Source organism: Pteropus alecto, unplaced genomic scaffold, assembly GCF_000325575.1.
Source record: "Pteropus alecto unplaced genomic scaffold, ASM32557v1 scaffold333, whole genome shotgun sequence".
In the NCBI taxonomy this organism is placed as follows: Eukaryota; Metazoa; Chordata; class Mammalia; order Chiroptera; family Pteropodidae; genus Pteropus; species Pteropus alecto.
In genome coordinates, this window is record NW_006433879.1 from 31142 (window position 1) to 52563 (window position 21422).

The 21422-nt window shown below is 36.5% G+C and overlaps 1 protein-coding gene across 1 annotated transcript; it reads left to right on the forward strand.

Annotated features, from left to right (window-relative positions):
* Nucleotides 1–563: 563 nt before the first annotated feature.
* On the forward strand, nt 564–20207 carry ZNF248 (zinc finger protein 248). Its single transcript, XM_025044328.1, has 6 exons — nt 564–680; nt 2182–2277; nt 2367–2408; nt 13080–13227; nt 13514–13609; nt 18317–20207. Exons 3-6 carry the CDS (start codon nt 2394–2396, stop codon nt 19810–19812), a joined length of 1755 nt encoding a protein of 584 aa, XP_024900096.1. The 5' UTR covers nt 564–680; nt 2182–2277; nt 2367–2393; the 3' UTR covers nt 19813–20207.
* Nucleotides 20208–21422: the final 1215 nt, after the last annotated feature.

The following is a 21422-nucleotide window of genomic DNA, read 5'->3' on the forward strand; positions in this document are numbered from 1 at the left end:
CATATGAGCAATTTTCACTATTGTTTAATACCGAATTGTTAGCTTGCTTTTCCTCTCATTCCAGAGAATAACTATTCTGGTCACAAACAGCATTTTAGTTTAGATATTTTAACTGATAGAACATAAATTTATCTAAATTAAAAATAACACCTGTTCATTTCCTTTGGTTTGTCTAAAAGGCACACTGCTTTGACACACATCTTTTTGATGCACACGGGCAGAATCCTGGCTCCAAACAGTAGGAGTATCTAAGATAGTAATCTCTCAATTCAATAAACAAGGCAGAAAACCACCAGCTTATTTCTAAAGGAGTCGGCATGATTTTTAACAGCAAAGAGACTCTTCAGAAACTTAACGATTGATGTGCCAGACACCGTCCTAAGTGCTTTTACAATGTTAAAGCTTTAAACTTCATAAAAGCCTTGTTATCTAGGTATCACCATCGGCTTACTTTCACAATTTAGGAGTGAGGCATCGCTTCTAAGGGTAGAGACAGCCTAAGCAGCCAAGAGACTACCTCCAGCTCTCCCGCCTACCGTAGCGTCGCATCCTCTCTCTGCGCATGCGCATCCCCGCCTCCTCCTCCCCGCACATCCTTCCCGGGCCTCCAGCTACTGGTGGGAAACAATTTCTGGCCTCCGGGTCCACGCGGCGAGGGAGCTGCGGGTGAGCCCCGGAGGGTAAGAGTGGGGGCCAAAGGGGACCCGTGCGGCTCGGGAGTGCGGTGGAAGATGTGGTGCCTGGTGGTGGGGAGGAGACCGGCGGACCCCAGCGGGACCCCAGGCGTCTGCGGCACCTATCGAGGGACGGCGAGCGGGGACTTCTCTGTTCAGTCGGTCCCAGGTCTGGCATGGGACACGGGCTCTCGGGCTCCGCGGGTGTCAAGCCCTTGCCCTGAACTGGCGGGGTCGTGTGGCCGTGGGTAGGGAGCGAGGGAGCGAGCGAGCATGCGTGCGTGACGTGTGTGCTGAGCCTGCAGGGAGGGAGCCGGGCTGCGGGAAAGAACAAGTACGCGTGCGCGACGTGTGCGTGCGTCCCGTGTTCGCTGGGCTTATGGGGAGGGGGCGGCTGGCTAGAGGTTGCTGTGAATGGATTGTTCCTACGAAATAGCGGTCATGACACTCGAATTCCTTGTCTGTAAAATGCGAATATCAGGAATACTTGGCCTGGTTGTGTTGTTCTGGACACTCCGGTTTTGTTAGCTGCTATTGTATTTATCTGTTCTGTATGTAATACAAGCGGCTGGAGCTTGAACAAGTCTCGAGGGCTTCCATTCCTCAGTTAACTCGTTGGTGAAATGGAAAAGGAAAAAGGGCTGGACTAGCTAGCCACCAAGACCCTTTCCTGGCTCTAATATTCTTTAGATCCCAAGTTAATTTTTATGTATTCATTTGTTATTTGTTATGTATAATCATGACAGTATCCTGAAGCCATCAAAGGCTGTGTGACTTGGAAAGTCTGGGACAAATTTAAGAAGAGAGAGGTGAGCTGGAGCTGAGAGGGCACTCAGGCTACACCTCTTTTGAGAGTTTGTGAAGATATAGTGAGGATGAAAGGCTCACCAGCCATAGCTATGGAAATTCTGTCATTCTCTCTAAACATCCCATACTCCCCTCATTCCTGGTTCACTGTTCACTCTTTCTGGAGGTTAGCTGCCCTTAGTGTCCCATTGTTGTTGGCATCTAGAGAATTGCTGAGGTTCCGCTCTCCTGATCTTAGAGACACGAGGATGGTAGTGCAGGCAGTTCCTTTTTGGATTATCTGGTTTGACCTTATTTGAAAGATGAAAAAAAAAAAAATTGAGCCTGAGAAGGTGACTGGTTCAGATCACGCAATGTGTTAGTAGCAGAACCAAGGTTAAAAGTTAGGTCTGCAGTTTCTGAGTCACTGCCAATTTTGTCACTGTTAGGTCAAAGTTACTTTCTTATTAAAAGATCCTTTTGAAAATTGTAAGAAGGTTAGAACAGACATTAAAAAATTCATCTTGACTTAAACATCCCCATCCCTTTTTACAGAGGTTTCTTGGATTATCTGGCTTTCAAGGATTAATGGTACAGGTAAATAGATAAGCAATATAGCGTGAGGGTTTTTTTTGCCCTCTACGACAGTTTTAACCAATCCAGTGTTTCCTTTAGATTACTGTTCTAAACTTATCTCATGTTTTTAATTTTTGTGTCACAGAACCTAAATTGGTAGTAAATCAATAAGAAATGTTTACATTCACTCAGTGAAAAAATATGTCTAAGCTCAACATATATTGGAGCCACACATGGACATGTAAGTATCTCGTGTGTGGAGCTGTGTAGGCAGGTAAATCCAGGCAGGCCAAGCACTCCTAACTTCATTCTTCCTTCTTTCTCCCTCAGCACATCCTCATCCACTAAGAGCAGAAAATGAACGAATCTCAGGTGAGTTTTATGTTTATTTCTTCCTGTTTATTATTATTGTTATTATTTTTTTTGCTGACATTGGTTAACGAAATCCAGTAACTTAGGTGTACAATTTAACATAAGGTATATGTATATTGTATTGTGTGTGCACCTCCCATAGTTAAATTTCTTTCTGTCATCACATATTTGACCCTTTTCATACCGTCTACCTCCCTCCTCCCCCCACCCCACCCTGAGGTAACCACTAGTCTATTGTCCATATCCGTGAGTCTCTGTTTGTCCTGTTCATTTGTTGCTTTTAGGTTTATATCCCACACGTAAGGGATATCATGTGGTTTTCAACCTTTTCTGTCTGGCTTATTTTGCTTAGCATGATTATCTCGCAGTACATCCATGTTGTCACAAGTGGCAGTATTTCATCTCTTCTTATGGCTGAGTACTATTCCATTGTATATATGTACCACAGCTTCTTTATCCCGTCATCTACTGTAGGACATTTTGGTCGCTTCCATGTCCTGGCCACCATGAATAATGCTGCTACAAACATCTACGTGCAAATATCTTTTTGGATATATGTTTTCAAGTCCTTGGGGTACATACCCAGTAGAGAGATTGCTGGATCATATGGTAGATCAATTCTCAGTTTTTTGAGGAATCTCCATATTGTTTTCCATAGTGGCTGTACCAATTTGCAGTCCCAGCAGTGTATGAGGATTCCTTTTTCTCCACATTCTCTCCCACACTTGTTATTACTTGTCCTGTTGATAACAGCTATTCGAACAGATGTGAGATGGTATCTCATTGTGGTTTTGATTTGCATTTCCCTAATATTAAGCAATGTTGAGCATCTTTTCATATGTTTGTTGGCCATTCATATGTCTTATTGGGAGAAGTATCTGTTCAGGTCCTCTGCCCATTTTTTGATTGGATTGTTTTGTTGTTGTTGTTCTTGAGTTGTATGAGTTCTTTGTATATTTTGGATATCAGGCCCTTATCGGAGGCGTTGCTTGCAGATATATTTTCCCCTTCAGATGGTTGTCTTTTTACCTTGTTGACGGTTTCTTGTGTTGTGCAGAAGCTTTTTAGTTTGATTTAGACCCATTCATTTATTTTTGCTTTCACTCCCCATGCCCATGAGGTCAAATTCATAAAATCCTTTTTAAGTCCAAGGTCCATGAGTTTAGTTCCTATGTTTTCTTTTATTAACTTTATTGTTTTAGGTCTTATATTCACATCCTTAATTCATTTTCAGTTAATTTTGGTGTGTGGTAATAGACAACAGTTTAATTTCATTCTTTCGAAGGTGGCTTTCCTATTTCCCTAGTACCACTTATTGGCTTTCCTTTCTCCACTGTATGTTTTTGGCTCTTTTGTCAAAAATTATTGACCCATGTAAACATGGGTTTACTTCTAGACTTTTGATTCTGCTCCACTGGTTCGTGTGACTGTTTTGCTGCCAATACCATGCCGTTTTGATTATTGTTGCTTTGTAGTATAATTTGAAGTTAGGCAGAATGATGACTCCAGCCTCATTCTTTTTTCTCAGGATGGCTTTGGCAGTTCGGAGTCTTTTGTGCTTCCAAAAATCTGATGAGATTTTGACGGGGACTGCATTAAATCTGTACAATGCTTTAGGTAATATGGTCATTTTAACTATGTTGATTCTTCCAATCCAAGAACACGGACTATCTTTCCATTTCTTCTGTATCTTCCTCAATTTCTTCTAATAGGATCTTAGAGTTTTCATATATAAGTCCTTCACTTCTTTTGTTAAATTTATTCCTAGATATTTTATTCTTTTTGCTGCAATTGCAAATGGAATTATTTTTTCCACTCTTTTTCTGACACTTAATTATTAGAGTATAGGACCGCTATGGATTTTTGAACATTGATTTTGTATCCAGAAACTTTACTGTATTTTCTTATTGTTTCTAGTAGTGTTCTTGTGAAGTCTTTAGGGTTTTCTATATAGAGAATCATGTCATCCGCAAATAGTGACAGTTTGACTTCTTCATTTCCTATTTGGATGCCTTTTATACCTTTCTTTTTATACCTCTCTTTTGCCTGATTGCACTCACTAGGACCTCCAATGTTATATTGAATAACAGTGGCGATAGTGGACAGCCTTGCCTTGTTCCTAATCTTAGAGGAAAGGTTTTTAGTTTTTCACCATTAAGTATAATGTTGGCTGAGGGTTTGTCATATATGGCATTTATTATGTTAAGGTACTTCCCTTCTGTACCAATTTTGTTAAGTGCTTTGATCCTAAATTGATGCTGTATCTCATCAAAGGCTTTTTCTGCATCTATTGATATGATCATATGATTCTTATTTTTTAATTTGTTTATGCCATGTATCACATTAATTGATTTGTGTATGTTGAACCATCCCTGTGCCCCTGGGATGAAGCCCACTTGATCATGGTGTGTAACCTTTTTTAACATGTTGCTGTATCGATTCGCTAGTATCTTATTTGGGTTTTTTGCATCTGTGTTCATGAGAGATATTGGTCTGTAGTTTTCTTTTTTTGTGGTATCTTTTCAAGGTTTTGATATCAGAGTAATATTGACCTCATAAAATGAGTTGGGAAGTATTGCCTCCTCTTCGATTTTTGGAAAGAGTTTGAGAATAGGTATTAAATCTTCTTTGAATGTTTCGTAGAATTCACTGGTAAAGCCATCTGGTCCTGGACTTTTACTTTTTAGTAGGTTTTTGATGATTGTTTCTATTTCCATACTGCTGATCGGTCTATTTAGATTTTCCAGTTCTTCTTGATTCAGTCTAGGAAGTTTATATTTTTCTAAGTACTGGTCCATTTCTTCTAGGTTATTAAATTTGATATTATATACCTTTTCATTGTATTCTTTTGTGATCATTTGTATTTCTGCAGTGTCTATCGTAATTGCTCCTCTTTTATCCCTGACCTTATTTGTGTCCTTTCTCTTTTTTCTTTAGTGAGTCTAGACATGGGTTTGCCAATTTTATTAACATTCTAAAATAACCATGTCTTTGTTGTATTATTTATTTATTTATTTTTTGTTTTCAATTTCATTTCGTTCTGTACCAACTTTGAATATTTCTTTCCTTCTGCTGATTTTAGGCTTCATTTGTTCTTCCTTTTCTAGTTTTTTAAGATGAAGCATTAGGTTATTTATTTGGGCTTGTTCTTATTTTTGGAGATAGGCCTGTAATGATATGAACTTTCCTCTTATGACCGCTTTTGCCATGTCCTAAAAGTTTTGATATGTTCTACTATCATTATCATTTATTTCTATGTATCTCTTGTTCTCTTTTTTATTTCTTCTCTGACCCAGTCATTCTTCAGTAGTATGTTGTTTAATCTCCATGTATTTGTGCGTCTTCCCTTTTACAGTTGATCTCCAGCTTCAAAGCATTATGATCAGAGCATATGGTTGGTATGATTTCAACCCTCTTATATTTGTTGAGGCTATCTCTGTGTCCCAGTTTGTGGTTGATTCTTGAGACTGTTCCATGTGCACTAGAGAAGAATGTATAAGCAGCTGTTTTGGGATGGAAGGCTCTGTAAATGTAAATTATATCCAGTTGGTCTAATGTGTCATTTAAGGATGTTATTTCCTTATTGATTTTTTTTTTGGATAATCTGTCCATCTCCAACAGTGGGGTATTTAGGTCCTCTATTATGATAGTGTTTAGGTCTGTTTCTCCCTTTAGTTCTGTTAGTAATTGCTTTATATATTTTGGAGCTCCATGATTGGGTGCACAGATATTAATAAGAGTTATGTCTTCTTGGTGCATAATTCCCTTTATCATTATGAAATATCCCTCAGTAGCTTTCTTTACCTCTTTTATTTTGAAGTCTGTTTTGTCCGACATTAGTACCACTACTCCCGCTTTTCTCTGAATGCCATTTGCTTGAAATATCATTTTCCACCATTTCACTTTGAGTCTATATTTGTCTTTGGAACTGAGATGTGTCTCCTGGAAGCAACATATGGTTTGGTTTTGTCTTTTGTTCCAATCTGAAGCTCTGTGCCTTTATATTGGTGAATTCATTCTATTTACATTTAGGGTGATTATTGAAATATGAGGCTTTCCTATAGCCATTTTTTCTTTTGCTTTCTGGTAGCTCGTTGTTTCCATTGCTTCCTTGTCCTTGTGTGTCTTTGTTTTAGTTGGCTTTTGTGGGTTTTCCTTCCTGTCCTTCTTGTGTTATGTTATATACTTCAGTTTCAAGTCTTTGGTGTGCGGTTACCATTATGAATATGAAAAGGATTGTTATATGTATACACTAGTCAATTTCTTTATGTGACTCATCTCCATTTCCCTTTGTGTATTTGGATCTTTGAATCCTCCCCTTTTCTGTCATTGTTGTCTCAATTTGTCCCTATGTATACTGAACGTTCATTAACATCTTGCTATAGCAAATCTTTTTTTATTGTTTAAACTTATAATGCCCTGTCCTTAGTAAAGAATACACTCATCTGCTTCTATCTGCCAGCTAGTCGCCTTACTCCTAGTTATGTTTTTGTTTTGTTTTGTTTTTTTATCATTTCGCTTTAGGTGAGCTGACCCCTTTCAGTATTTTCTGTAATGCAGGCCTCGTAGTGGAGAATTTACTCAATTTTTGTATCTAGAAAGGTCTTTATTTCTCTTTCATATCTAAAGGACAGCTTTGCTGGATACATTATTCATGGCTGGTAGTTCTTTCATTTAATAGTTTGAATATTTGATTCCACTTTTTTCTGGCTTGTAAGTTTTGTGCTGAGAAGTCTGACAATAATCTAATGGGTTTTTCTTTATAGGTTACTGTCTTCTTTTCCTTGGCTGTCCTGAGATTCTTTGTCATTGATTTTTGATAATTGTAATATAATGTATCTTGGAGAAGGTCTTTTTGGATTGAGATAATTGGGTGTTCTGTTGACTTCTTGAATTCCAAGCTCCAGCTTATTTCTTGGATTTGGGAAATTCTCATCAACTGTTTGTCTGAAAGTGCTTTCTAATCCTTGCTCCTTTTCCTCCCCTTTGAGAATGCCCATTATTCTTATGTTTCCTCTCCTGATGGTATCAGGTAGTTCTTGTATTTCTGTTTCATTATTTTTCACTCTTCGGTTTCTCTCTTATTCTTTCTGATTTTTATTACATTTTTTGTTCTCTTCTTCCTTCTGATTTATCTGTCTTCGTTATCATTGATCCTTTCCTCCATTTGGTCGACTCTATTTCCCCAGCTTGCTATTTCATTTTTCATCTCTCATCTCCAGAAGTTCTATTTGGTTCTTTTTAATGGTTTCAGTCTCTTTCCTGAAAAACTCATTCTGCTGATCTAGTTGTTTTTTACAATTCCTGGAATTGTTGATATGAATTATTTTGGATCTCATTGAGTTTTTTCAGGAGTACCATCCTGAATTCTCTGTCATTTAAGTCACATATTTGTATGCCATCTAGCTTATTTTCTGGAGATTTTTCTCTTTCTTTCTGAGCTGCCTTGTCACCTTGGTTGTTCATGGTGTTTAATGGACTGTTTCTCCACCTGGGCATTAATAGAAGTGTATTCTGCTTTTTTTTTTTTTTTTTCTTAGAAAGAAGATTTATTATATAAAAGTCTCTTTAGCCTTTTGGTAAAATGGCATGTTTATTTTGGTTTCCAAGCGTGTAAGCCTCTTGGATCCGTGCTTTATATAAAGTCTTAAAAATGCCTTTTTTTGTTCTTAATAGATATTCACATCACTACCCTCAGTTTCAGTCCTTGTCAGTGTTAGCACCAGTTTTGGTAGTGTTTTCCCAGATTCCCCTGGAGAGCCGTGGTGTTTGATCTCACAGGGTATTGGGGAAGGCACTGTCTGGGTTGGAGGATGAGAGCTGCAGCTACAGCCTCACGTTTTGCAGCTGCAGCTGGTAATAATCAACTGCTGTTTCCCTGCCATCCCTGCTTCTCTGCTTTCTGCTCTGGTCCCTGGGCACTGCCGCTGGGTGGAGCTCACAGCTCTCTCAGCAGGGTTCTTCTGGGAACCTGATGCACCTTCTCCCCTCCTCCTCCCCCAACAGGGATCTCCAGCTACTGCGAGAGGCCGCTTCTTTATTACTCCCAGTCCACTGCCTGACTTCTAGGATTCTGACCTGTGGTAGCTCTTATGCACAGATCCCACACTCAGACGTGCTGGTGTGTAGTTTGGGTGTTTTTTGTTGAGTTTTAGATGTTCAGCTTATTGTTGTTTCATGGTGAGAGATCTGGGGACGTCTCTCAGTCCTCCATGTTTCTGACATCCTCTTCTCTTCCCGCTTATTTTAAAATGGGTTTTCTAAAGTTTATAAGGATTTATATTTTTAAAATGAAAAAGTAGAAATAGGGAAAAATTCACATTAAGAAAATGTAGCAGGAGTGTCAAATCCAAAGTAGGGCAGTAGGCAAAATTAGATGCAAGATGTTTAATTTTACAGTTATCCAAGTTTTTGTACAATTTTCTCTTATCTAATAACAACAATGAAATAAATGTGTTATGTTGCCTATAATTATTTCTTGGTGGAAATTGCACAGTGCTAAAGCAGAACTAGTGCAAATACTTTTTAGGCGACCAAACAGTGAGAGTTGAGTAGACAGCTCTCTTGTGGTCCTGCTTGATCCAGGATTAAAACCTTGGCAGAATGGAGGGACTTTATATCCTGAAAATAACTCCCTATAAATATTTGTGTCAGCTCATTTGTCTAGTTTGAGTAGTAGACAGCTCCTACTTTTGTTTCTTTATTTCTCATTTACATTTCAACCTAATAAATGCAGTCTTGTTTCTTCACCACTGCTCACCAGAATCATTTCTAGAAAAGGCCACCAAATCAAATCCAGTTTTTGTGTTTGTCTTGCTTGCACCTTCTCCAGTATTTGACACTCCTATCCATAGGTTCTGTTTTGAAAGTCTCCTCTGTTATTGTCTATGCCACTGCCTTCCTAGCCATCCTTTTAGTAATTCTAATAGAGTTCCTTTTTATCCCTCATAAGTTATCTTTTCTTTTTGCTTCAGTAATTGCTTATTCCTGGTTTATTGCTTATCCATTGTTTATCCATCCTTGGCCTATTGTTCTTTTTAATCTACCTATTTTTCCTGAACAGTATTGTCTCTTTTTTTAATAAAATATTTTTGAATTGGTAATATATCAACATAGTTAAAGATAGTAAGTAAAAACTCCTCACTCTCCCATCTTCTCTGTGCTTGATTTTCCCTCTAAATAGGGTGACATTTTTTTATCATCTAAACTGAGACACTTTCACTGAGAATGAAAGAGGTTCTACAAACAATTATGCTGTGACAGCTGGCATATTAGGACAGTTTCAGGCAAATGAGAGTCTGTTGGTATCCATTATTTCTTGTTCTTGCTTGTCCTCCCAGTGTTTCTTTATTTAGTTAAAAGAAAATATTTGTATGTATTCTTGTATGCCCCCTTTCTTTATTTAAAAGGGAATCCATTATCCTTAATCCTTCTCAAATTTAGATGCACCTGTACACCACTAGCCTTTTGTTAAAATGCAGATTTTGATGTAGTAGCACTGGATGGGTCCCTGGATTCTGCCTTTCTAATAAGCTCTCAAATAAACCTGATTCTGCTGCTAAAGGAACCACACGTTGAGTAGCAAGTCTGTACACTATTTTCCTTCTTTTGCTTTTTTTCACTTCTTTTTTTAGCCTGCCCCAGAGATCTCTCTTTAATATAACGTGGATTGCTACTTCTTTCTGTTATAATGGCATAGTAATTTAATCGTGGATGTTTCATAGTTTATTTAACTAGTTATTAACTATTAACAACCTTTTGCTACTACAAGCCATGTTTTAATGAATAACTTTGTACATGTAGATTTATTCTATCAGATAAATTCCCAGAAGTGGGATTGCCAAATCCAAGGGTGGATAGAATAGATAAACTTGATCAGTTTGGTGGTATTTTAGTATCATTTTATATACCCTTGACACTGCATGAGAGTGCTTATTTCTCCACAGCTATTCTCCATAGATTATGTGGTTCAACTTTTGGACTTTTGGCAACTGATAAGTAAAAAGTGTTATTTTATGTAGTTTGCACCAGCAATTTTCTTAACAGTGAGTGAGGTTGAATATTTTTTCGTCTCTCTAAAAAGTGTCTTGTTTTTGCTCATATTGCTCCTAGGTTTCTGGCTCCTCCCCACCCCACACCCAGTGTCTAGTCAGCTCTATATGTTAGGGATATTAATACTTGTACATGTTACAAACTATTATTTTCTAGTATATCATTTGTCTTTTGATAATTGCTCATGGTGTTTTTACTCCATGCAGGTATTCTGTTTTGGGATACCACATTTCACTTAATCATCATGTTTCCTTAGGCTCTCCTTGGCTGTTACAGTTTCTCCGACTCTCCCTGTTTTTGATGACTTTGACAGTTTTGAGTACAAGTTAGGTGTTCTGTGGACTGTCCTTCAATTGAGAATTGTCTGCTGTTTTTCTCATGATTAGAATGAGGTTATGGGTTTCTTCAAGAAAGACCACGAAGATAAACTACCATTTGGTCATATCAAATCAAAGGGAAAAGCTCTAACATGACTTAACGAAATTAATGTATCATTGTTGATCACCTGGCTGATGCCTTGTGGTCTAAAGTAGTTATATCTGTTTTCTTATTATCTTTGCAAACAGTTCTTTGTGAAACAAGGTTGCTTAGGCCCAGTCTAGTCTAAAGGTTATTTTGTCTTGTTTTAACATTCTAAATATTTGAGACATAAAACATGCAAGGCAGTCCCTTTATGCACTGATTTCACTACATCCCACACAAATTTTGATAAGTGGTATTTTCATTTTTATTTTATTTCAAATTTATTAAAAATTTCTTTTGAGAATTCTTTGACCTATCAGTTATTTATAAGTGTGTTGCTTAATTTTCAAGTATTTGGGAGATTTTCTAGCTATCTCTTATTGATTTATATTTCCATTGTGGTCTGTGAACATATTTTATATGATTGGCTATTGTTTTAAATATGTTAAGGTGTATTTTGTGACCTAGATGATGATCCATCTTGGTGAGTGTTCCATGTGAGCTAGAATAGAATGATAGAGTGTATATTTTACTGTTTGGATGGAGTCAGTTTGATCATGTTAATTGATAGTGCTACTCAGGTCATCTATGTACTTATTGATTTTCTGCCTGCTTGATCTCTCAACACAGAGAGAAGTGAAGTCTCAACTATCATTATAGATTTGTCTATTTCTAACAGTTCTGTTTTTGCTGTATGTATTTTGATACTCTTTTGTTAGATGCATACATATTTTGTGTCTTCTTTCTCTAATATGATTTTAAACCTATCTAATGAGTTCTTAATTTCAGATAGTATATTTTTCAGCTCTAGAATGTACATTTTATATATGTATGCATATATGTGTGTATATGTACACATGTATCAGATGCCCCCAAGACCATCCCCATGTTCCTTGATTCACTAGAATGACTTAGTATGTAGTTGTACTTATGGTTATGAGTTATTGAAGTGAAAGGATGCAAAGCAAAATCAGTAGTGGGAAAAGGCATATGGGGCACAGACCAGAAGAAACCAAGCACAGGCTTTTAAAAGTCTTCTCCCAGGACACACTTAAGTCCTCTAGTAATGAGCTATGAGAACAAACATGAAATATCTGCCAGGGAAGCTCAGTAGACACTCAGTGCTCAGAGTTTTTATCAGGCACTGGTCACATGGGTGGGTACTCTCTGCTTACCATATAAAATTCCAGACTCCAGAAGGAATGTATATGTGCAGCATAAACCACATTGTTTACACAAACAGGTTAGGCTCGGTGAACCATTCTTATCAGGATATAGTAAAAACCCTCTTGAAATCCAAGTTCCCAGATGCCAGCCAAGGGACACCCTGTGGCAGACCTTTCAATGGCTAGTAGTCTCAGGCTTGCTTTAGTAAGTCTTTTCTGTACAACACACATACTGTGTATCTGTTGAACTTCTTCCATTTTTTTCATTTATTTCATATTTTCATGTTATATTGAACATTTTAACCATAATTCATTTTGAAGTTCTTGTTTATCACTTCCAATATCTGGATCTCTTGTGGGTCTGCTTTTATTGTCTCTTTCTTGGTCCTTGTCTTTTTACAGAACATGAAGTTTTTTATTGGTTACCAAACATTGTATTTAACTACAGGAAAATTGATCGAGGCTCCAGAAAATAATCTCTTTGAGCAGAAGGGATTCATCCTTTTCTCTCGGCAGGTAGAGTGTAGGCTGGTCTCTTTAATCAGTCATGGGTTGAGCTTGGTCAGGGTGTGCACCATATTCATTTCAATCCCACCATTCATTTTAATAACGGAAAGCTTTACTCCTCAGTGAAAGTTAACTTAATATAAAAGATAGTATGAAAGAACTAATTTTTTCCTGGTAACACCAGTCTACTTTGTGCATACTGCTAGCTTCTGCAATGTCTAATTTAGTAAATGTTAAGGTATATGTCTTTTTATTGAGTTATAAACACTTTGAGGACAGAAACTGTTTATTTTCATCAGTAGTATTTGTAGCAGTTAGGACAGATCCAGGAGCTTACTGGAAACTCAATTTGTACAGATACTCTTTCATCGTACATAGTATAGCACAAAAGAAGACATCCTATATGTCAATTTTTAGTAAACTCTAAAGAGATTAGTTTTTTAAAATCTTTTTCTCATCATATAGTTCTAATGGCTTCATATAGAAAAAGAATATACCGTTACAGGAACAAGTGTCATTCAAAGATGTATGCGTGGACTTCACTCAGGAAGAGTGGTATATGTTGGATCCTACTCAGAAGATACTATACAGAAATGTGATGCTAGAAAATTATAGCCACCTTGTCTCAATAGGTAAGAATTTTTTTCCTTGTGACTACCAGTAGCATGCATTTTTTAGTTGATGAAACACATGGATTTTCTGTGGAATTTTCTGATTTGAAGCTTGAGATTGAAGGCTCTAAGATGAATGATCCCTTTTGGCCACCATAAAGAATGCTGTGTTCTTGCCTCAGGGATTGGTTCATTTGGGCACCTCCTTTGGACAGCTCCTGAAGCTGTACCTTTCCTCCTCATCATTTTTTCAGAGTCCTTAAGCCAGACTGTTTAGCCATAGTTCTATATTATTTTCTCTTAACAGGGTGTTGCACTATTAAGCCAGAAGTGATCATCAAGATAGAGCAAAAGGAAGAGCCCTGGATATTAGAGCAAGGATTCCCAAGCCAGTGCCACCCAGGTGAGTTCATTAGTTCACAGGCAGATGGAAGCCAGAGGAAATAAGATCTGAGGGCCATTGGCTTAGTGTTTATCACCTTTCAGATATTTTTCAGGAATTTCTTTTTGTAACCCCAGACTTTTAGAAGTGACTAAGGACAATTGGCCCACATCTGTCCATTACTTTAAATCACATTCCCTCATAAATGTCACTTTCCCTCATAAATGCTTTCCTTTGTTCTTTTAAGAATGATTTGCGTATACCCATAATCCAAACTCAGTTGGCTTCATCTTAGATAATTTTTCTTAGTTTATCTTTTAGAATTATTCATCTTCCCTCTATTGTTTTTGAACACCTTTTATTAGCTGGTATGTTTTCATGCAGTACTTCTATATATTCATTTAACAAATATATGATGAATACTCAATAAGATCCAGTTAGGTTTTTGGGTGTTTAAAAGAACATTGGTTCTGCTATCATAGAGTGAAGGACAAAAGGCACATATGTGTATTCGTGTGTGTAGGTATACGTACGTACATGTACATACGCACACACAATGTTGAGTAGTGGTAAGTACTGTAAAGAGAGTTACAGCACTGGAAGGAGGGATGAAAAATGATGGCTTGTGCTACTTGGTAAGGAAATCAGAGAAAACCATTTTGATGAGGTCAATAGAGATGAGCATCAAAGTGAAATGTATGAGTTATGTGGATTCTGAGAGTATTCCAGGCAGAGGGAACACTGGATAGTGAACTTCTTAGACAGATGTATTCTCAGAGTGTTTGAAGGATGGCAAGAGGGCCAGTGTGGCTGGAGATGAATGGGCATGAGGGAGATTGATAGGAGATGATGTCATAAAAAGTCGTATGGACCATGGGAGATATATTTATTTTATTTTGAGTGATGTGAGAAATCCTTGTGTGTGTGTGTGTGTGTGTGTGTGTGTGTGTGTGTGTGTAATGGTAAATGTAAATCAGATTAAGTCATAAGATCTAATTTACAGTTTTGATTTCTATGCAGTGAATACACTGTGGTGAGTGGGCAGTGGTTAGGCATGAGCAATGAAAGAATACCAGTTAGGAGGCCATTATGTATACCAAATGGGAGAGGATCATGGCTAACTATGTTGGAAGTACTGAGAAGTAGTAGATTTGTACAGATGTCTTGAAGATGAGACCAAGAGGATTTGCTGTTGGATTGGATATAGAATGTGAGAAAAACAGAGGACTTAAGCATGATTCCAATGATTTGTTTTAAGCAACTAGATAAATTAGGGTGCCATTTACTGAAATAGCAAAAATTAGGGAGGCAAGATTATAGGGAAGTAATGACGAATTTAAATTTGGACTCAAGAAGCTTGAGATAACTGTTAAAATCTAGTCTGTAATGAATTGGAGGTTGAACATATACAAGTATGGAGTCTAGAACTAGAAGTATCAATTTGAAAGGCTGCAACTTCAGGTGGTGTTAAAGAGATGGGGCTAGAGGAGACCTTCTAGATTATAAGTTGGCAAACTTTGTTGTAAAAGACCAAACAGTAAATATTTTAGGCTTAGTGGCCACGGGTGGTCTTGGTTGTTGCTGCTGCTGCTCCTCTCCCCGTTTTCACCTCTTTCTCTCCTCTCTTCTCCTCCTCTTTCTTCTTCCTCCCCACTCCTCTCTATTGCCTCTTCCATCTTTTTCCCTCTGAAAATGTAAAAAACATTCTTAGTTCAAGGACCATTACCTTGCAGTCATAGTTTACTGACTCCTTGTCTAGAGAGTGGTCGTGAGAGAAGTAGTTCTGGAACAATACACTTTTACAAGGCCTATAAATCCATTAAATCTCATCATTAGAGGAAATTGAGAAGGAACAGTCTAAGTGACATGAAAACCAGGGAGCCTGGTTTTCCAGGAGTTAAATAAAGAACATTCTACCACTGTACTACTACTTTATAAGCGACAACCATGGGTTACTATACTAAACCTGTTATCCCTCATTTCTAGTCTCTTCCGACTCCTATTGTTGTTTTCCTTTCAAAACCATCTTTCACATCTTTTTATTTTCTCACTTTTCACTGATATCATTTAAAATCAGAACTGTGTATGTTTTTTTTATTCCTGGCTTGATCTGATTTCTAAATGGTTTTTATATTTTTACCTAAAGAATTCACTGTATATTTTATTAACCTGACAAAGTTGCTTTTGAAATTAAAGTCTCCTTTCATTGACTATTGCATTATGATCCTATTTTACCTATCTCAGTTTCTTTCTTTCTGCTCCCCAGAATTTATACTAAATCTCATTCTGTCTTATATCTTAAATTCCATTTAAAAATGCTGTCTCTTATCTTCAACTTTTATTCTTGTTTACTTTGCCTTTTCTAATACTTAATATTGCACATGGAAAGTGTTTAGACATTGTATGGTACCTAGTAATGGATTATTGTTACTATTTCACTTATTTTAAGTTAGAGCTCAATTTTTTGCTATAATTTAAATAGTCCTTATTAGATGATCCTATCTCACTCAAAAAACTGTCCCAAAAAACTCAGACCTGCTATATGTCTGTTCCTTAGGGTTTCTTTCCCATTGAGACTTTCTTTTCCCAAACAGAAGGCCCTTTCTAAGTTTTCCTAATTCTGATACTGTAATAATTACTTTGGTGATTAACTGTGGAGCCAAGTTTAGAAGAGGTCCTTCTTTTTCATCCATTCAGAAAACATTCTGTAGTATGTTTCCTAAATGCACATTTCTATATTTTGTCCTCATGTAGTATAGCTCATCAGGTATAGGTTGGAAATAATTCATATGCACATTGCTTTCTAAGAATTATTAATGTACTGTTTCCTCAATGAAGTCCGAGAAAATAGGATTTTGGTAACACCTACCAAAATCCAGACTGTGGCCATGACAAAAGGTGTAGCATTGAACAAGGGATTTATTTTACATTACAGTGGATTATACAGACAGTAACTTATAAAGATAGCAAGTAGGGGCTGAAAATGGTAAGGATGTTATAATTTGTTGGTTTTGTTCTTTTATTATTATTTTTGTGGTTTGTTGTTTTAAATTAAAGAAAGTAGCATTTCCTGAGGAATGTGCAGGTTCCAAGGAGAGCCAAGGCTGGAGTACAGCTAGTTAAGTCAAAAGTATGTTGTTGGGAATGAACAATTTAACAGAGACCCAGCTAGAGTTACACAGAGGTAATTTAAATGGACTTGTGGCATAGTGGCTTGAACACTTAATATGAATCCTGTTGGTGTAAAGTCAGTTTGCTTTTGTTTTGATTCGTTTTTGCCAGGATAATAACTATCATCTCTTGGTCCTTGGAGCATTGGGCTCAAAACTGTCATAGGTTTTTTTTTTTAATATGTGATTAACATTGTTGCATTAGGTAGCAACAGTGAAGTATGACAAATTTTTATGATAAAAATCTACCGAAGGTCTCAGAACCATATAGAGAAATGTGATCATTATGGGTCTTGTAAGTAAGTAAAATCCACAGATATAAAAGCAGGAAAACCTCAATATACAAGATAAACATAGAAATAAAAGCAGATTTAAAGATCAGTATTGCCTCAGAAACAAAACTGTTGGGGAAACTAAGTCAGCAGATTGAAGTGAAGAAACTTAAGACTTGATGGTCAGGATAAATTCATTAACAGCTGTGAGAAAACAAAAGGAACCTGGTCCTTTTGCAGAGATGGCCTTTCCCTCATCTTTGTTGTATTTCTTGTTGAACATTTGTGTGATTGTGAATCACAGCTACGTAGATAGATAGGAATCTGAGGTAAAGCAGTGTCCCTTAATACATGAGGAAAATGATGCTTTCGGAAATTTATTTTGATGTTGACTTATCAAATGGAGAGGAAAAAGAATGACAACATGTATATTAATGAGGATCCTACCACAGTAATCAGAAACCGTGATCTATCTCTGTCAAATCAAATTGTTCTTCTAATATGTTTCTCAACCTATTTTCCTTAAAAAATAAAAGAAAGAACTCCCTCATTGAACTTATTTAGTTCTCTGAGTTTCTTGTTCCTTAAATGAACAACTCTCAGAAAATCTCTATTGCTCGCTTACCATGTCTTGAGTTTATTTCACCTTATCTCATTTGCCTCTCGTATAGCATTTTAAAAAATAATTATTCCTTGTGAATTAAATTAAAGGAAAATCTAGATCCTGGGTTATAGGACTATTTTTTTTTAATCTAAGGAAGTTGGTGTTTTCAGAACTTTAGTTGGATGTTGATTTATAGAGTAGAGGCATGTATTCCAGTAAGAGTTCTACCCCAGTAATCATTGTATGGTAGGTTTAGACCTAAACTATTCTCTATCAAACATAGTTCATCCTCGAAAGCCCTTGTCTACTAATCTTCACTGTCACTTTCTTCAGTGTTTAATGTCTCTTTTGGTCTCGCCCCATTTTCTGAGTTTCCCTGTTTCTGAATCATTTCTGAATCAGCCACCCCCTGTTCCTTGTGCTTTGAATTTTATTTATTTTTCTAGCTAGTTTTAAAGATTATATTTAAAAGGTGTTAAGTGTCATTGCCAGTTTTCTGTTTCCGCTGAAGCGTGTATTTTCCACTCAAAGAGTAAAGGAAATATATACTTAGATTTAGTTCATACAGAAAACTGAGCATGAAACAAAGAATTGAGTGTGTAGTAGGGCATTTGTGTAAAAGTCTAATTCCATTAGAAATGTACTGGGATTCATAAAATGTGGTTATTTTTCTCATTTCTAGAAGACTGGAAAGTTGATGACCTGATAGAGAGCAGCCAGGAAAATCAAGATGAACATTTTTGGCAACTTGCTTTCACCACCAACAGAACATTAAGCATAGATGGTGGTGATAGAGTAAGGAAAACTTTCAGTCTGGGTACAGACTGTGTTCCTTCAAGAAATTTTCCTTATAAGATATGTGACTCATGTGAAATGAGTTTGAGGAATATTTCAGGCTTAATTACTAATAGAAAGAACTATTCTGGAAAGAAGCCTGATGAATTTAATATATATGAGAAATTGCTCCTGGATATTAGGCATGAAAAAACTACTGGAGGGAAATCTTATAAATATAATCAAAAAAGGAATATCCTCAGTCATAGCCAGGATCTCACTCAGCTAATTTTTGACCAGCCTTTTGATTATAATGAAAATGGACAAGGCTTCCATGAAGAGGCACCCTCTTTCACAAACAAGAGAGCTCAGATAGGAGAGACACTCTGTAAATATGATGTATGTCAAAGAACCTTCATTCAAAGTTTAAAGCTCAATTTATCTCAGAGAACTCATTTGGAAATGGAGCCATATGAATGCAGTATTTGTGGGAAGTCCTTCTATATGGATTTAAGATTCGGACATCAGAGGGCTCTTACAGGAGAGAATCCTTATGAATATAATGAATATGGGCAAATTTTCTGTGACAGTTCAACTTTCATTATCCATCATGGAACTTATACAGGAAAGATACCCCATGAATATAAAGTAAGTCACAAAACGTGGGAAAAATCAGGCCTCTTTAAACATCAGATAGTACATATGGGGGAAAAACCTTGTGAGCACAAGGAAAATGGAAATAATTTCAACAAGAAGTCACATCTCACCCAACCTCGAAGAGCTCATTCAGGAGAAAAAACCTTTGAATGTGCTGAATGTGGGAAAACATTCTGGGAGAAGTCAAACCTCACTCAGCATCAGAGAACTCACACAGGAGAGAAACCCTATGAATGTACTGAATGTGGAAAATCTTTTTGTCAGAAACCACACCTCACCAACCATCAACGAACACATACAGGAGAAAAGCCCTATGAATGTAAGCAATGTGGAAAAACATTCTGCGTGAAGTCAAACCTCACTGAACATCAGAGAACACACACAGGAGAGAAACCCTATGAATGTAATGCATGTGGAAAATCCTTCTGCCACAGGTCAGCCCTAACTGTACATCAGAGAACACACACAGGAGAAAAACCCTTTATATGTAATGAATGTGGGAAATCCTTCTGTGTTAAGTCAAACCTCATTGTACATCAAAGAACTCACACAGGAGAGAAACCCTATAAATGTAATGAATGTGGAAAAACCTTCTGTGAGAAATCAGCTCTCACTAAACATCAGAGAACTCACACAGGGGAGAAACCCTATGAGTGTAATGGATGTGGGAAAACCTTTAGTCAGAGGTCAGTACTCACTAAACATCAGAGAATTCACACAAGGGTGAAAGCTCTTTCAGCATCCTGAAAGTTCAGAAACCTTCATCCACCCTTTTAAATTCCTTATAGTTTTTTTTTTTAAACAAGATAAACCCAAAGAATGTCACAAAGTACTAAAAAATGACATTTTATTTTACTTCAGATAATTAATAGTAGAATAAAACCTTATCGATGTTTTAAATATGTGAAAGCTTTTAAGAAAAATTAAAAATTTTCATCAGAAAACTTGTACTGATGGGAAATTTATTCATTTAAGTAATATGGTAAAAATCTTCATTGAGAAATTGTGTAGTGTCATATTCCAGAGGTGATACCAAATTTTATTGTAAATGTAATGGGCGATATTCATTTATACCAATATTTACAGTGTAATTTGAAGCCAAAAAAATTGAATGACAACATTAAACATTTCTGTGAAGAGTCCCTAATGTTTGCAGGCCTTATGTGTGTATACTAATATAACAAAATTTGAGGTATGCTTGATTTGTTGTATTTTAGAGCCCAACATTCTTGTAAAGAGAAAACATGAACACTTAGTTAAATAACTATTAAGTTCTTTCTTAATATTTCTCGTTCTAGATACTACTAGTGTCTATAGGTTAACATAATTATATATGTACATGTAAATATATTTATACACACATACCCACATACATACATTGGTGTGCTAGAGTAAGCTCATAGTGGCTTGCAAGTACCACTGATTGTTAAATTTTCAGGAATTTTGTGAGCCATTTGTTAAATAGTCATTTAAAAATTAAAGTTATAAATTTATTAAAAACAAAGGCAGTAAATATGGAACACTCATCACTTCCTAATTATAACATTTTGCTACTTTCTCTGTTCTTTAGGTTACACATATTGTTGAATCTGCATGGAGAAAATGCTCTGTATTGGTGTGCTACTGCACTTCTCTTCCCAATTCTACATTCAGTGCTATCATGTTGGCAGCTTAGCTTTAATGGGAGTATTTAAACCATGGAAATTGGCAAAATAAAAGTTTAGGTTTTTTATTTTATTAGAGAACCATTTGTCAAATATTTACCAGCACACCACTATGGATATAAGGAAATATATTTGGAAAATTTAAAGTACAAATCACATGCCCTTTCTCCTATTTCCTGACATAAATACATTATCACAGAACTGCCTCTTCAGTAAAAAAGCCAAAATATTTTTTTGTGAGGTTTTTAACTACCTCTGCATCAGTTTTATTTTTGATACCACCTGAGTCTCTTTAGAGTGTGGCCTGTACATGTTATTTTACAACCATATTACCTCCCTTTCCTCTGACTTTTCTGGCATATGTGAATGAGTATGGCTATTATTGCAGAATTACCACTTCCATTAAAAACCCAAACTATTTTCTGAGGTTTTTCAGCTACCTCTGGGTCAGTTAACACTGTAAATGTTAATAACAATGACACATAAATTTCACAAAGGTAACATCAGTTTTAAACAATAATACTGCACTCGACAACTGAAAAGTAAGTCATATGTAATGAAATGCCTCTTTTATACTCTTGGTACTTCATTTCTGTATCTATTTAGACATATGTGTAACTCGAGTTATATGTAATCCACAAACTATGTGTTTGTATTGCATACTATAGAGTGTCATATACTGTCTCTGTTTCC